At 48.9% G+C, this 12432-nt stretch overlaps 2 protein-coding genes across 12 annotated transcripts in view; one reads left to right on the forward strand and one right to left on the reverse strand.

The window, feature by feature from the left end:
- The window catches only part of SRPK2 (SRSF protein kinase 2), a 150819-nt gene extending 146797 nt beyond the window's left edge, over positions 1–4022 (forward strand). For all 6 annotated transcript variants that reach the window (XM_029077500.1, XM_029077503.1, XM_029077504.1 and 3 more), the window contains one exon: positions 2234–4022. In XM_029077500.1, the coding sequence (XP_028933333.1) occupies positions 2234–2418 (185 nt within the window). In that variant the 3' untranslated portion in view covers positions 2419–4022. The remainder of the gene's footprint in view (positions 1–2233) is intronic.
- A 1997-nt stretch (positions 4023–6019) lies between these two features.
- KMT2E (lysine methyltransferase 2E (inactive)) overlaps positions 6020–12432 on the reverse strand; it is a 78743-nt gene continuing 72330 nt past the window's right edge. For all 6 annotated transcript variants that reach the window (XM_039914000.1, XM_029077496.1, XM_029077497.1 and 3 more), the window contains 4 exons: positions 11458–11753; positions 10335–10423; positions 9563–9660; positions 6020–8337 (listed from right to left, as the gene is read on the reverse strand). In XM_039914000.1, the coding sequence (XP_039769934.1) occupies positions 6796–8337; positions 9563–9660; positions 10335–10423; positions 11458–11753 (2025 nt within the window). In that variant the 3' untranslated portion in view covers positions 6020–6795. The remainder of the gene's footprint in view (positions 8338–9562; positions 9661–10334; positions 10424–11457; positions 11754–12432) is intronic.

A 12432-nucleotide genomic window follows, 5' to 3' on the forward strand; every position in this document is an offset into this window, starting at 1 on the left:
CCCCCTACGCAGGGAGCAGAGGAGCCAGTCCAGTCGGTGGCGGCTGATTCCCTGGCCGACACGGATCGCGCCGCAGCCTCCTGGCGAGACAGTAGAATGTGAGCCCACCCACCTAGCAGGGAACACCACCCTCCTCCCGCTGTGGATGAAGGGCAGCATCAGCGGATGAGACGCAGTCTACAATGCCTCTGCTGCCCTACTCGGAAGAGCAGCTGGAGATCTCCCCCACCGATCTTGGCAGAGCGGTCCAGGGTCGCGGCGCTAACCGCTGGAACCTTAGCGCTCCAACAGCCTTCCGCCTTAGCTGTGCACGGCCTTTCCAGAGCAGGAGGACCTGATGACCTTTCTGCCCAAGACTCATTTTGAAGAGAAGCACAAAATGACCACTACCTCGACCCCTTGCAAGGGATTTTGTCACCCAAGGATGATGCGCAGTGAGATCTCCCCGGGAGTGGTCCAGGGGGTCTGCCAGCATCCCAGCAGGCTTTGGGGCCGCCGGTCCTTTCACCGAGCACCGTTGACTGTGAGCACTGCTGCCTCCTCTCTGGTTGACCGCTTGCTTCACGGATTCCACACCTGGATGCCGGTCCCGAGGTCTGCCGTTCCCTGGCGTAGGAGTGGACGGGTCCATTTCCAGGACGCAGAAGCAGAGTGAAGCCTATTGCCCCAGCTGAGTCGGTACACCTAACCCAGTAGCGAGCCGATGCGGTTGAGTGGGTCCCAGAGGCCGACCCTAAGATGCTCTGTTACTAACTTTTCCGGGCCTCGGTTTTCTCATTTGCAAAATGGGGTTCATTCTCTGTTCTCCCCGCACCTTAGATCTTGAGTCCTGTGTGGGACAGTGACTCTGTCCTACCTGAATGTGTTGTATCTATTCCAGCACAGCATTTGGCTCATAGTAAGCACTTAACAAACGCCACAACTGTGATCACGATTGTTGTTGGTCGGAACTAATAATTGCAGTATTTAAGTGCTCAACTATACGCCGAGCACCGTAATAAGCACCGAGGACCTCTTTGACTGGATACCTCGCCTCAGGGCTGTAGAAATCTGAAATTTGGCACTTCTCCCTAAATCCATCCAGGGCTCCTGGAATCTTCCAGATTCTCACAGGAACTGGGGCAGCCCCAAGGTGGCTGTGGGCCTCGGGTGCTATTAACGAGCCAAGGGCCTTATCGTCCTTTGCCTTTTCTGATTCGAAATGGTTTCTACGATAGAGGTAAGGCAAGTTGAGAGTTTGAGGGCAGCGCTACTAGTTGGTAGCGGAGCATTTAGGATTCAGGTAGACCATTTCACCACCACCCTGGGTATCACTGTGACCTCTAGGACCCTGCCATGTCTAGACCACCCTCTTGCCAATTCCGTTATTCGAGGACCTCTGTTTCAGGACCGGTGTTTCGCGGTGGTGAGTCCCAGGGCCCAATTGGTCCAGCAGGAGACTCAACCTGGAAAAAAGCAGGAGTGAAAGAAGGAGTGGTTCCCAACCCATGAGACCTCATCAGCAAAGCGGGGAAGGTGCAGTGCTGAAGGTCTGGAAGCCTTACGGATGTACTGATGTGGCCTAGGATGGCTCTGAGCCTCATCTCAAAACCAGCAAGGGAACTTAATCTGGACCTTTCAGGACCGGGAGATGGGGAAACAAGAACGAGAGGCTAAAATCTGACCGCCTGAGATAGAAAGGACCTCTCTTCTTCAGAATTTCAGAGAACTTGATCCGAAATCTCTCTGCCGAAGACCGTCATCATCCTTTTGCCAGGTTCCGGCCGACTGAGGCTGGTCACATTAACGGGCGGGTCAGCGTTGGCGACTCCTGCGCTGGGGATTCTCATCTGAAATCTGAACATTACCACGCCTCTCCGTTCTTTCCCCGATTTGAGGCTGTATCTGCAGGCATTAAGTAATGCTTTGAATTGCAGTTTTTCTTAAATCTAGTGACCAGCCCTTTCAAATCCTCAAATGCATCAACGTGCAGAAGCGACATCAGAAAAATAGAGGTCATTTGCCGCTAGTCCCTGGCCTGAGCCATCCGATCCGAAGGGCGTTTCTGGCTGCCGGACCTCACGCGTTAGGTGTGAGTTGCGCTTTGGCGTGAAAAGGCTTTCTCCATTGGGCTCCCGGACCTGTGCCGGTGAGCACTGGGGGCCCAGGCGTTCCGATAAGATGTACGCCTGGCCTAAAGGATGCCGGATCTGCAGAAGGTGCAACTTTCTAACCGTCTCCCTCTCTCCCGCAGGAGAACTGCGACACATCACGAAGCTGAAGCCATGGAGCCTCTTTGATGTTCTCGTGGAGAAGTATGGCTGGCCCCACGAGGACGCCGCCCAGTTTACAGATTTCCTGATCCCGATGCTAGAAATGGTTCCTGAGAAGCGGGCCTCGGCTGGAGAATGCCTTAGGCACCCGTGGTTGAATTCTTAGCAAAATTTCCAAATATAACATTCTGAGCTAGCAGATACTTTGCAGTGCATCGGACCTAAGTGGTGACTGTCTCAAATTCTTTAACGGGATTTCCGAGTGAGCTGGCTTCATCCTCAGACCTTTATTTTGCTTGGAGGTACTGTTGTTTGACAATTTGCTTTTTTGTGCACTGTGGTCTTGGGGAAAGGTAGTCTTTGTCTTCAGCTAGTAGTTTACCGATCCACTCTTTTCTGGAAGCAAGCCGTTATTAACTTGTCTCGGAGCCTTGTTTCTCTGTGTCGTGTGGCATTCCGATGTCGATTTTTTGGAACGGAAAGTCCTCTCCCTCCTCCCCACGTGTTTTGGCAGGTTTTGTAACTATTTATGAAGAACTATTTTAGCTGAGTATTCTAATTTACAAGCTTAAGAAATGACCAAGATGGAACTCAGAAACTCGACTATTTTATCTTCTGACCAAGGGTCGTCGGTCTTGTACTATAGTATATGTAAATGCGCCCTGTAAATGTTTTATTTCCATTAAATATGGGATGGGGGACTCAAATTTCAGAGTAAAGCTACACAGTTTTGAGAACTTCGTAGCAAAGCAATTGCATGTAGCCAACCTCAGTTGCTTTCGATTTAAAGAGTTGTGCACTTTCCATGGGATTTCGAATTGGCTGTGGTTTACAAGATTTCATTCCCCAAATGGCACTTTAAAGGACAGCAAGACTTGTTTCGCGTTCTCCGAGATGCATTCCAGTTCAGTGCTCCATTGACAGTATCTGCCTAGTTTTCAAACGGGCTTTGAAGAAAGAATAGTAGCGTCCCCTTTCAGTGCCAGAGTGGAGATTTGGCACCTAGTGGCTTCACCCTTACCAAACGCCGTAGACCATACGGTCAGATGCATTTTAACGTACCTCAGGAGACCCTTGATTTGTTTTTCTTAATCTGAAAATCCATCACCCGGGGACTAAGAGCAGAAACAAATTGCAGATACGCTTTTTAAAACACCCTCACGAAACCCAGGCCCTGTTAGGACGAAAGACGTCACCGGAGATTGAGCAAAGAAAACCTTTTTCTGAGTGCCGACTGCATCGAGTGGCTTCGAAAGCCAGGGGTGCGAGTCAAGAAGGTTAGTGGTGCGTGACGTACAGCGCGTGGGCGGACGAACCCCTCGAAGTCTGAAAGGTTAAAAAGGAAAACACAGTTCATTCCACGTGTAGTTTTTACGTATCTCTAAACTAAATTGCACTAGCTCTTTTGTCTTTCCATGAATTGACATCTAGAAAAATTTTCCCATTGCAAGTTGCACAAAGTTACGTTTACGTGTTTCCTCAAAATAATATAATTCAAGACACAACCATAGCAGGCAATACAGATTTTAGAATGTAATATATGGAGGTATCTCTTGTGCCTCTTTTAGAAGTCAGTGGGATGAATGTAAGTCTTTTCCAGTTTTACACATTAATTAATTCCGGTGCCACTTTTTCTTGACTTTGTCCTTTAAAAATTATTCACATGCCTTTGCAATAATTAGATTGTGAGAAAAAAACCCATGTGATGTAACAATAACCTATTGTTTGAGGTGCTTGCAGTTGTCTAATTAAAGTGTTTTGTTTTTTTCAGACCGTGTGCTGGTCATTGAAATGTTTGATGTGACAAACCCAACCATTTTCCAATTGAATCCAAATCTGATTTTAACATCCTCTTTTAAAAAAAAAAAAAGGTTTAGTTTTGCCGAGAACCGCGTGAAGCGCTAGCCTCTTTTGAAATAAGCTAAGGTGCCACGGTTTCCATTGCGTCAGTCGTGTGCCACCTGCGAGCTGATTGAAAACGAGGCCCCTTGCTTGTTTCTGAGGTAGTCAGGTTGGAACGAAGTGGAAGCCACTGGTAGAGCCAGCGGGCTTAAAGGGAAAGAGGAGGGACCCACCCTTTAGATCCGACGTCCACCGCCCGGGATGTCTCGGAGAAGGAGGCGCTGCTCGGATGCTGTAGCGCGGTGCTCTCCGACGGCTAGGAGCTAGCCCGAGAGCTAAGTTTCGGGATGCCATTCTCCCTCTCGCTGACATCAGCTGGCTGGACTCAGGGCCCAAGCCCTCGGAAGGTAAGCCCTGCCCCAGGGGATGGAAGACCACCTCCCTCCACTCCCACCTCCCCAATTCTGACTTGGTCCTTTGTCAGATCCCGCCGGGCGGGGTGCTGACCAAGTCCCAGGGATCTGGCCGTCCCCTTCCTCTCGCTCCTGCCGACCCTCTGCAGTCTGGGTAGAACCCCCCGGGGTAAGGGGGAGTTGGATGAAGCTTCCACTAGATGCTGCTCCTCTCTCCAAGTCGGGAGGCCGTGTCGCCTAGGTGGCGTGCATCAGGGAGAAGACACCAAGGCCTTTTCCGGGGTGGAGCTGGGCCGGAGCACTCGGGGGAGTGAAATGTACCCGGACGGGGTGAGGCCAGTGCTTCCCTGTCCTGAGACCGTCCCGATGACGCGGAGTCTGAACGGAGAGGGCAGAGCCAACCACCGAAGTACTCCTTCCCACCCTTTAAAGCCGGTCCTGGCACGAGACCCCGAGAGCGCAGATTTGCATGGCGTTCGCCATCCTTGACTTCACTGCGCTAGGAACCGTAATTCCCAGTATGTCTAAGGTACTACATTTTGTGATATCTTTTTTCTTTAATGCAGTTTTTGAAAACCTCCCGAGAGTCACAATGTCGGGCTGGTTTGCAGTCAGTCTCTGGTTAACCGGTAACTTGTGAAGGTCACTGCCAGTTCTATAATGATCATTTTTATATTTACAGGCAGAGAGAATGCATGACTGTACTTTCCAGTACTGCTGTGTGCTCGTTTTTTTGGTAAACAAAATGCACCAAGTTAAAGGATACAATTGGATTTAAAAAAAAAATTCAGGCAAAAGAAAACCAAATGAATTTTTGAGGGTGATGTTACTTTGACTTTATCCAAAAACTACAATGTTTCTTCCTCGTTACCATGAAATCTTTTTCCAGAGATAATAACCGTTAGATAAGCAAAGTAGAATGTGGAAATTAGGCATGAAATTCTGTGAATGACCTTACATTCCCAAAGCTAGATAAGCCTTTGCAAATCTGGATCTTGACTGTACACTGGGAATCTTAAGACAAGGGGCGGCCTTAATTACTGCGCAGACCAGCCGTTTTCTTTTCCCCTCCATGTCAAAGACGACATCCCTTGAAGGCAAAGCTAACTCTCTAGTGAAACGTGTGACTGTTTGGAATGTCAGTGGCTGTTTTGAGGGGCTGAAGGTGGGATCTAGTTTATAAGCATCCTGCTGTGAACATGTGCCATGCGTAACTGTTGTAGATTAGTTTTGTATGAGATGCTTCAGTAAACTCACATGCCAAGCATACTTTGAGTTGTTTCTTGGGCTCTTGCAAGGAGGAAAAGGAAAGGGAGAGGAAGGGCCTCCTCCCAGGTAGCAGTGGGGGGATGGGGGGTGGGGGGGGAGAAAAGTGGCTACTCCCTCTCTCAAAAAGCTTGAAAAAACAAACTCACGAGGCCTTCTCCCTTTTCGGGTCGGGAGCATACGCGACACGGGGCTCGCTCACTTTCAAGGGTCCGGGTGTCGTTCAGACGATACAGGACAATTCTGTAAAACTGACGTAATTGTGATTTATTAACATGAATTAAAATGCCCAACCAGTGCTGCAATGTGACAGTATATTAAAAAAAAATTAAAGGTCATATACTGTACTACTTCCACAAAGATCACACATTTTTGCAAAAGAGACTTGTCGTATGTACAATACTATATCAATGAGGGCAGCTGAATGCAATTTTACACGCAAGAGAAATACAGTATTTACAGAACTTCTGTCAGGAGACATTAGAAACGATCTATACATTAAATTACATCTTCTGCAAATAACCGATGAAACGAAAGGGCCGTGTCCACACCAAACTATAAAAATCTGTATTGCATTTTTCTCCTACCTAGATGCATACACAGAACTGTTGACAGAAGAAAATGAAAAACCTGTTAGTGCCATCGCTTAGCTGTGTATTTATTACATACGTATAAAAAGTAATATAGAAAACATTCACTAAATGAATTTAACTGCAACGATAAAATCGAAAGATTACGCAGCATCAAATCTACTGCCAGAAAAACAGCTGGAATGTTCACTTACAAAATAAAGATACCTAATACTGGTTTTAACAGCACGTTTTTCAGGAATTTTAAAAAGCAAAAATGGAAAAAAATACAATGAGAGCACTGGTGTTTGTTTGCTTTTATACAAAGTTTCATGTACAAGCTTTAAAAAGTACCCCGACCAGGTACGTGTGAACTATACAGTCTATCTTACAGAACATTTTAAAAATGTCTCGAGGGGGGCGGGGAGGGAGGGAAGCAGAGGGGGCCCGGTGTTAATGCCACCCCGAGCCGTGGTAATTGTTCTGAAAAGTCGGTGGCACCTGTGCTCTGTGGATAGGAATCTGTCCGGGCACCGGCGATGCCTGCTGAGGGCCCTGAACCCCGTGCGGCAGCGTCCCGGCGCCAGGGTGGGGACAGAAGCCCGCGGCCGGAGGGGTTGAAATACTGTTTGGTCCCGGGGGCTGGAGGTGAGGGCCCTGGACCGGCAATGCACAGTGCGGTCCTGTGCCCGAGGGCTGGTGAGGAGGTCCGGGGCCCAGCGGGGGGTGGTGCGGCTGCGACTGTGACGGGTAGGAGGTCACGGCAGGGTGGGCGCCCGCCGGGAAGAGGGCCGGTCCTTGGTGGGCCGGGTGGTGCAACGCCTGAGCCGCCCCCGGGTGGTGCCCGGACCCTAAGACGGCCGAGGGGGGCGGCGGGGGCGGGGGCGGGGCCGGGTTGACCACATGCTGGTGTTGTGCTTGCAGACCTTGGTGTCCCGTCGAGGCGTGGGGGGGGTGGTGGTGCGGGGCGGGCACGGGGGGCGGAGGGGGCGGGGGCAGGTGGTGCCCGCCCGCCTGAGGGTGGAGGTGTGAGCCGGGACCTACCCCGTGCCCTACCGTGTGCTGCTGATGGGCGCCGGGCTGTTGGACGAGGTGCGGTCCCGGGGCGGGGGGCGGCGGCGGCGGTGGGGGCGGGGGAGCGGTGGCGGCGGGCCCCGGGGCCTGGTGGTGGATACCGGGGGGCTGCGTCGGCAAGAAGTGCCCCGGAGTCACGTGGTGCCCCGGGACCGCCTGTGGGCCGGGCGGGCCGGGAAGTGCTTGGTTTGGTCCGGCTGTAAACACAGTCTGGGGCGGGGGGAGGCTACCCTTCAACTGACCGTAACTCTGAAAGGGAGCCGAGGGCTGCTGCTGGTTTTGGTAGTAGGAGGCCGAGGCGGAGGAGGGGGTGGAGGAGGAAGAAGGGGGTGGGGGCGGGGGAGGGGGTGGGGCGGAGCCGTTCAAACCCGGTTGGTTAAAGGGACCGTAGGGGGCCGAAGGCTGGCCCCCCGAAGACGTCGGGGGGAACATGGGTCCGGCGGCCTGCTGCGGCTGGGTGCCCGAGGCCAGGGCCTGGGCCGCCGGGTAGAAGCTGCGGTGAGGGTCTCTCTGGGGGGTTCCGACTTGAGGGGCCTGGGTGTGGTGGGGCCTGTACGGAGACCCGAGCTGCTGGGAGTGAGGCTTGGGTGACAGGTAACCGTGCTGCGTGGGGGGGTGAGGAGTCGACGCCTTTGGAGGGTTTTCCAGATGAGGCGAAGGAGGACAGGGCAGCTTCAGAGGTGCAGAAGGCAGCTTTTGTGAATGGAGAAGTTGCTCGGCTGAAGTACGCACGTGCGCCGGAGGGTGGTTTTTGCAAAGTGCTTGGATGTTGTTGGTCGGCTGTTTCGGCTGCGGTTCTGTTTTTGCCAGACTGACGCTTTCGGCCTCGGGTGCGTTAACTGAAGTCTCCCAGTGGGGGTCCGGTCTGGAGGGTGTTTTCCCAAGGGACTGGGCAGGAACGGCGGGACCGGGGGAACAAGGCTACGTGAAGAAACGACGAGTCAGTGCCCACTCTCCCAAAGGTAAAGCATCTCACTGGGGAATGTGCCGTTTCTGGCTTGCAATGTAACCCAGCCTTAGGCAAAAAAAAAAGGTGACTTCCGACGGAACGGCCGATAAAAGCACAGTTAAGTTTGAAACCGAGGTTCGGTAATTTAGTTCGAAGGCCCGAGACGTCAAATCCGTATTCGGTAGAAATCGGGCTACCTTCGCAAGAAGGTTATATGAAATGTAACGTTTTGGGCCTTCCCACTCCCCACCCGCTCTCAATTTTCAGGCTCAGTAGCACAGCGGAAAAAACCAAAAACACAAAACCCAATATTTTCAAAGGGATGTTAAAACCACAGAACCAAGTATAAGCTGTAGGGTTTACCTAAATTTAAATTTTACTCCGGTAAACTTTGGACATTCATGGCCAGGACGCGGCCATTTGAGTCTCATTACTGGTTATAAAGAAACAAGTTCCTGGACTCTATCAGAGACCAGCACTTTAAAGCTGTACCTGTTTCCTTAAACCCAGTTTAAAAATCAAGTAGTCTTAGACTTATACTTATCAACTTTCTCAGTATCTTGAAGAAATAATCAAAACTGATTCGGAGAGGTCAACATGGCAGGACAACACTTGAATTTATTTGGCTTGTGTCCTTGCGCAGTTTCCCCCCAGATTACTGAAAAACGACAGAGAGGTAGTCTTTACTACTGGTCTTTATAAGCTGGCCACATTTACTGAAATTCTGTTTTAAAATACCTTGGTACTCACTGCCTCACATGATTTAGAAAAGAAGTATTATTCACTTGTCACCTTAGTTCCCACAGGGTTATAACTGCACACTAAATCATCATGAAAGATTGATGACTTAGGCTCAGCTAACAATCCCTAGGGAAAACCACCAATGTTTCAGCTTCTAGCTCAAACCACCACCCAGACCTGGTGTTGATCAGAGGGTCGGACTTATGTCAGGGGTTACTAGCTCACGTAAGTAGAACTCATGGAAAGGGACTGAGGGATCCTGGTCTGGCCTCTTGAAGACCGAGTCCAGGGACAGCCACACATGAAATAAGACGGCTTTGCACACTACTACACGTGTGGATGGGCAACAGTGATGACTGGTTGGGAAATTACACTTTGATAATACCGTACACTAGTTCTGTTAAACTGCGCCTTAGTTTCGATTTTTCTGAACTGGTCTGTTGAAAGGAATATTACCTTGCTCAATTTTGAAGGGCTTTTACACGTCTTTTGAGAAGGGTCTGGGGACGGACATTCATTTGTGGTTGTGGGCTCGGGATTTTCCGGATCGGGGTCTGGAAAATAGAAATCCATAGTAAAATGTAAAGTCACATGATATAAACGGTGCTTTTTCAAGCACTACTATGCAATTTACATTCGACTCCTCAGATCAACTTCAACAGAAATCCTTTTCCCCTCAGTGATGAAAAGAGTTGCTTGGAACTTCGGCTGTGCCAGGGCATCCTATCTACTTAACGGCCTTTCCATAGATTCAATGAAAGAAATCGCTAGCACTAAGGGGAGATGAATGTGGAAGACTGAACACGAGACATGGACAGCCTTGGCAATGAGGTAACTGTCCCCGGCTAAAGATGGACCAAGCCCCCAATACACATGCTTTCAGGTTTTAAGAAGAACCTCAAAGACGCTTGGTCAGAGGAATTCACTTTCTACTGTAAAAATAATAGCATTTGTTAAGTGCTCACTATGTGTGCCAAGCACTGTACTAAGCACTGGGGTGGATTCAAGCAAATCGGTTTGGACACAGTCCTTGTCCCACGTGGGCCTCAGAATCTCAATCCCCGTTTTACAGATGAGGGAACTGAGGCCCAGAGGAGCGATGTGACTTGGCCAAAGTCACAGAGCAGACAAGCAGCGGAGCCAAAATTAAAACCCATGACCCTTTGCCTACCAGGCCCGTGCTTTATCCGCTACACTGGGCTGTTTCTACAAGAACAAGACAACTTACCGCTATCCTTGTCTTTTCTGTGATCACTAAGAAGTAAAGCTCTCTGATAGCTTCTCTCTCTCACTTGTTCCACTGAAGTTGAAGCAGTCCTTGAAGGAATTCAAAATTGGGTAAATTATTTGGGGGAAAAAAATCAGTTTCTCCATATATTGTATTTAAATACTGTGTACAACAGCAAGGTAACTTCCATTTTATACAGACTTCCTGTGCAATTTAATGGTGCCGATCCTCCACATAATGATTCAATGGTAAGATTCTATTTTTTCAGGCATTCTTTAAATACTGAGAACCAATATCTTTTCTCCACAAGCAGCAGCCACAGGGATAACCTAAAATCTAGCTTACTACCATTCTTTCATCAAATACATGTGTAGCAGATTTCTCAGAACCCCTAAGTGAAGGAACTTCAAAGCCACTTATGATTTAAATTAGTTGGTTTAAGGCTATTTATTTTACAGCCTTATCACATCTGTCCTGACTGAATAAAAGAGGAATTTGATTCTCTTGTGTTTTGTTTGAGTATGTGACTGGGATTTACACACAGCCCCTGTTATACTTAGATAGATCCCAGATCCGGGAGAAAGAGAAACAGGTCAGGCCCCTGATGTCTAGCCCTTAAAGGTCCTCTGCTTAGCCAGAACTTGTATATTGCAGTTTTTACTAGCTGATTGAACAATTTATCTTCCCATCTCACTAAATTGTTCAACCAGCCAATTAAAAACTCCAATATCTCACTGGCCAAAAAGTTGGCTTTTACCTGGCAAGTGACTGCTGATTTGGACAGCAACCCAACTCAAGTGACTTTCAAGAAGAGATGCTGCTACTCTCTAAGTGAGCTCATGTTTCTCTCCCATTTCTTCAACAAAACCTTGTCCTGTCCTGTCCTTCACTACCCCCTCCCCTAAAATATTGGCTTTTAGGGTGTGAGCTAAGCCTTCCTAACAAACTACGTCTCTTTTCCACCTAAGAAAAGGTTCTCTGATTTAAGTGGGCCTCGTGTTTCTGGTTTATTTTTTCAGTAGACCAGCCAAGGCAATCCTAGAGAGAGCCACCGTACACTGTTGGTGGTTGAGGAAGATATTCTTGTGAACTGAAAGTGGACAACAGGGACCAGAGGTCTTACCACTGAACTTCCGGTTCACTCTTCTCACTGGAGGAAGCTTCCTTAATGGGACAGCTGTTGCCGGTTTCTTCTGATGAAGCATTGTTGATGGCAGCTGGGAGGGGTAAAGGCAGGCTAGCCATGTTATCCGCTTGCTCCCCATTTTCACCACTACACCCATCCCCGCCGCCGCCGTTGCTTGCCACACTTCCCCCAGGAGGAGCATGAGGCGACATGGTAACCAGGGATAAGTTTTCTGCCTTGGAGCCGCTTTTCCTAGCTTCACGCTGTCTCTTACGATACTCTAGTAAGGACACCTAGAAGAGAATCAAAGGTGGAAAAGTACTTTAGCCTGGCAATTTTTTCCTCAACCTTCAAAGCACTTACTGCACCTATCTTACTCAACTACACCCTCCTATCTGTAGTTTATTTTAATGTTTGCCTCCTCCTTTGGACTGAAACTCCTTAAAGGCAGAGAGTCTTCCAAATTTTTGCACTCTTCCCAGTATTTAGTACAGTGCCCTATGCTGAATTTTCAGAAATGTGTTACTTCAGAGGAAGATGAACTTACTCTGAAATATTCTGAATTTCACAGAGGACTGTTGCCTCGGTCTCCAGTCAAAAAGCTACACTAAATGGCTGCTTAGGATTCTGGCCTTCGAACAGAAATCAAGCTATGTGAGATCACACAGTCACACAGCAGAAGTGGTGGAAGAAATTGGGGAATCACCATTTTTCCTTGTTTCTGTAGGAAAGCACTGATAGTGGTAATCTTTTCTGGGGTCTTACTATTCTACCACAAATTTCTGGACAGCTTTTTTTTTCTTTGAGGCTGGCACTTTAGTAGGATGCCTGCTTCCAGAAAACTACTGGATACCAAGTAGGAGTTAATTATATCATGGAGGTAGAATAAAAAAAAAAACATGGCAATTTGATTAGACAGCTTTGAAAACATAAGGGACTTCAGATGCACTGTTTATCATAATGTAATTGTTA

Source organism: Ornithorhynchus anatinus, chromosome 13, assembly GCF_004115215.2.
Source record: "Ornithorhynchus anatinus isolate Pmale09 chromosome 13, mOrnAna1.pri.v4, whole genome shotgun sequence".
Lineage (NCBI taxonomy): Eukaryota > Metazoa > Chordata > Mammalia > Monotremata > Ornithorhynchidae > Ornithorhynchus > Ornithorhynchus anatinus.